General features: G+C 45.6%; 1 protein-coding gene across 1 annotated transcript; it reads left to right on the forward strand.

Annotated features, from left to right (window-relative positions):
* Nucleotides 1–1,267: 1,267 nt before the first annotated feature.
* Nucleotides 1,268–2,215, forward strand: LOC306971904 (olfactory receptor 6N1-like; the record flags this gene model as incomplete). Its single annotated transcript, XM_079568344.1, has 1 exon — nt 1,268–2,215. One exon carries the CDS (start codon nt 1,268–1,270, stop codon nt 2,213–2,215), a length of 948 nt encoding a protein of 315 aa, XP_079424470.1.
* Between the last annotated feature and the right edge of the window lie 1,946 nt (nt 2,216–4,161).

A 4,161-nucleotide genomic window follows, 5' to 3' on the forward strand; every position in this document is an offset into this window, starting at 1 on the left:
CACAGCCCAGCGTTAACACTTTAAGCTGTCGTTTTGCCTGCGTTTGGAGCTGGTCCTGGTTTCTTGTCCCCAGGAAATTAAAGCTGGTGCAAAGTTTAGCTTCTTCTCTGCGGCACAAAAGGTGAAACACGGCGGTGACATTATTCCATCACAGTTTTGTTTTGGAGAGAATGGAATTTAACCACAGGTTCGTTGAGCCTCAGAGACAATGATGCATTTCTGACTTATTATTTATTTCACAAACAGTGACCTGGATTCATTTAACAAAATACTTTTTACTTTGGCTTCACCTCATTTTAGAGAAGTCTACTTTCTGCTCCTCTTGATTTTTTAACTGGATTAAAAGTGAAAATATTTTTGCAATGATCTCTTTGTAGATGTGCTTTGGGTGAATGAAGTATTTCTGATCAGAAACATCACAATACTAAAGGGAGGAAGCACTGGCGGTTCAGTATCTTGGTTTAAGGAAATAAACAGAACAAACCAATACACAAAAACAATGAAATGTAAGATGTCAATAGGTTGAGGTTTCTGGGACCAAAACCTTTCACGCATTACTTGAATTTTAAAGTGAAAACTGAATCTCCTACCACGCGATTCCTTTCAAGTCAAATACTTGAGTACTTCTTCCACCACTGATGAGCAGATCCTGTTTTGTGCAGTTTTGCGATTTTGTGCTCACAAATGTTTGGAGTTTACTTTATCAGCAGGGTGATCCTCTTAAACGATATGTAGGGTTTTTCCCAAACTTTGCCTCTCTCTGTCCCAGGTCTCGGGGAAGCTCAGGGAAACATTCTCATATGCAATATTGGCTTGACTAAGAACAATTGTATTGATCATTTATTCACAATCACACAGACGTAGTGCGTGAAGCGGACAGGGATCCCGTGGCTAAAAAACACTTTGCAATGAATATAAAAGGACATTCTCACACGGCCAGTCAGAGCTCCGGTCCCTAATCAAGACCTAGTCAGCGCAGTCTCCAGTGGTCAAAGCTCAGCTGCTGAATAATTGAGGGCCAGAGGTTGAGGTGAATCCACAAAGTTGCACATGTGACACTAACACAAATAAAACAAAAGCACATGAGCACCTCAACTGGTTTCAAAAGTTCCATTTTAGTTCCCAAATTGATTTCCATTTTAACCTTCTTTTGGCTCTGATTTAGTAAGTTCTCGTTTTAACACAATTTGATCAAATGAATGAAATCGCGTACGACGTGTAAAGCATTGCAGACGTTGTATTGTGCGGTGCAGCCTGTGAAGTCACCATGCTGAACTTCACCCCCGTCGCACACTTTGTCCTCGGGGCGTACCTGGACATCGGTTTGTTAAAGTACCCTGTGTTTGTGTTACTGCTGCTCTGGTACGCCGCCATCCTCGCGTCCAACCTGCTGTTGATCGCCGTCATCTGCCGGAGCCGCTCTCTCCACGAGCCCATGTTCGTGTTCGTGTGCGCTCTGTTCATTAACGAAGTGTACGGGAGCACGGCCATCTTCCCGATGCTCCTGTCGCAGATCCTTCATGAGGAGCACGTGATTACGAGGGCCGCTTGCCTCCTGCAGATATTCTGCCTGTATTCCTACGGAGGAATCGAGTTCAACATGCTCACCCTGATGTCGTACGACCGTTACCTGGCCATCTGCCGCCCCCTGCATTACAACTCCAGCATGACGCCCACTAAGATGGCGGCTCTGTTGGCTCTGGCCTGGGGCCACTCCCTCCTCATGAACTTGATTATCATCTACGGCCTGACAGGGCGTCTAAGTCTGTGCAGAAACATCATTGACAAAGTGTACTGTGATAACTTCTGGGTGGTGAGGCTGAGCTGCTCCGACACGACGGCCAACAACATCTTTGGACTGGTCAACGTGCTCTGCAGTCTATTGTGTCTAATCGGTCTCATCCTGTACTCGTACGGCCGGATCCTGCGCGTGTGTCTGCGCAGCTCGAAGAGCGCGAGGCAGACGGCGCTCGGTACCTGTGTGCCTCACATTCTGTCCATCCTGAACTTTGCCTTTGGAGCGCTGTTTGAGTTGATGCAGAGCCGGTTTGACATGAGCACTGTGTCCACCCCATTACGGGTGTTTCTGTCCCTGTATTGGCTCACCGTGCAGCCCCTGGCCAGCCCCATGATCTACGGACTCAAAATGACTAAGATCCGTCAGGCCGTCCAGGAACTTCTCCGCAGGAAGTGCCACAGTCAGAATCAAACATGAGTTTTAAGACCCATTGTACAAAATGTGCCTCACAAATAAACGTGCTCTGCTCTTGTGGGGCTCAAGTGTTTGAGTAATTTCGTCTGAGTGATTAAACACTACGGGGTTCTGAAAAGTGCTGCACAAGATTCAAGAAATTACCATTATACACTTTTACAATCAATTGTTGCGTCACATGTTAGACTCTCCTACACAGCCACAGAACCACAGAAGGAGAGATCCACTGGACAGAGGCAGATCCAGGGCTGATGGGAGTCCCTCTGCAGACAAGGCCAAGACCATGGAAGAACCTCGTGGGAACTTCAGTTCTTGTCATTCCTGAGATACTAATGTTGGGCCATCTGAAACAGACACAGGGGGACAGACTACAGATAAAGGAAATATTGTATCATAATTAAAAGACAGTGTATGCAGTCAGAAAAGCTAGAGGTTCTGGCTCAGTGTACTTCCCCCAGCAGTGTTCCTCCTAAGGCAGCTTTGCTTTATGCTGCTAAAGCTGAAAAACTATGAAAAACTCTGTTACCAAACCATGAAAGTCGTAGTTACCTCAATGCGTTCCTAGCTCTCACAGACCCTTCACATTGTTCACTTGAGTTCATTAGAAGCTCTTCTCACTCAGAGCTCATACGTGAATGCTAACACTGCTAATTTAGTCTCTGTGTTTTCATGAACGAGTCGTTTAACCTCTTAACTCCCACCTGTTTTCTTCTGTTCTCCAAATTCTCCAAATCGTCTTCCTGACCGGATTGTCACAGCTCGGTTTGCGATGGATGTCAACACAACACAACACACTGTCAACTTTACAACTAATTCATTATAATATCATCATTATTATAACTATATTATTATTAGGCCAGAATCTAGTCGAGGTTTTATGTTTTCTAAACTTGTTTGTCAGATGTTTTGATGAACAAACTGAGAAACGTGTTTCTAAAGTAACAGGACTTTGACTTCCCTTCTGTCCCTGAGCAGAGGAGCGTTAGCTTTGTGTTTCCCAACATTTGGACAAACTTTACTGTGAATGATGCCGTTCATGACCTTGAGTTGGATATTTACAGTGAAGGATTATCTCCACGTTGTTTCATATTGGACGTATCTTTCCCCCGACAGCAGCATTACGGATCCATCAGCGACACCTCGGTCATGTTCTGGATTCCTAAACTCTGCTGACTTCAGTGGTTTTTTTGGGAGGATAAAGCTCTGAAGGAGAGTCCTTCTGCCTCGCTCGACTATCGCTGAGTTTACGTTGTCTGTGGAGGATAAAGCTCTGAAGGAGAGTCCTTCTGCCTCGCTCGACTATCGCTGAGTTTACGTTGTTTGTGGAGGATAAAGCTCTGAAGGGAGAGTCCTTCTGCCTCGCTCGACTATCGCTGAGTTTACGTTGTTTGTGGCGGCGGCCAGTGCGTCAGCGTCGCTTCGCCCTCTCGGACCATGAGCGGCACCGGCGGCTCCTCATCGCTGCTTCTGTCACTTTATTTGTCTACTTTTTAAACTGAATTTTGCGCAAATAATTGGGTCGTTGAACGTTCATTTTTAAGACCAGTTTACCCCGGATTCAAGACCAAACAGGCTGAATTTTAGACTTTTTAAGGTTTTAACTTTGGATTCTTGAATTTTAGACTTATTGAGACCCCGCGTTGCTCTGTTATAAATGTATGAACTATTACTGGAATGGTTCTCTTCCTCCTGAGAGAGGAAGTTTGAAGCCGCTGGACCGCTTATCTTTCCTACACCGTCAACACTTCCCTTCAAGGCCACGCCATGGAGCTAAACCAGATAAGGACTGAGCTCTCTGGGTCATATTTTGCATTGAGCACTGACTTTCAGACCGTAAATAACCGCACACACTTACCCCTCCCTAACCACGCCCTTGTCGCTCTGCGTCTGCCTCAACACATTCGTTTTTGAGATATGAGTAATTGATCAGTCCCGCCATAGTGTCCGAT

The sequence above is a fragment of the Gobius niger genome, assembly GCF_951799975.1.
Source record: "Gobius niger genome assembly, chromosome: 12".
NCBI classification, from domain to species: Eukaryota; Metazoa; Chordata; class Actinopteri; order Gobiiformes; family Gobiidae; genus Gobius; species Gobius niger.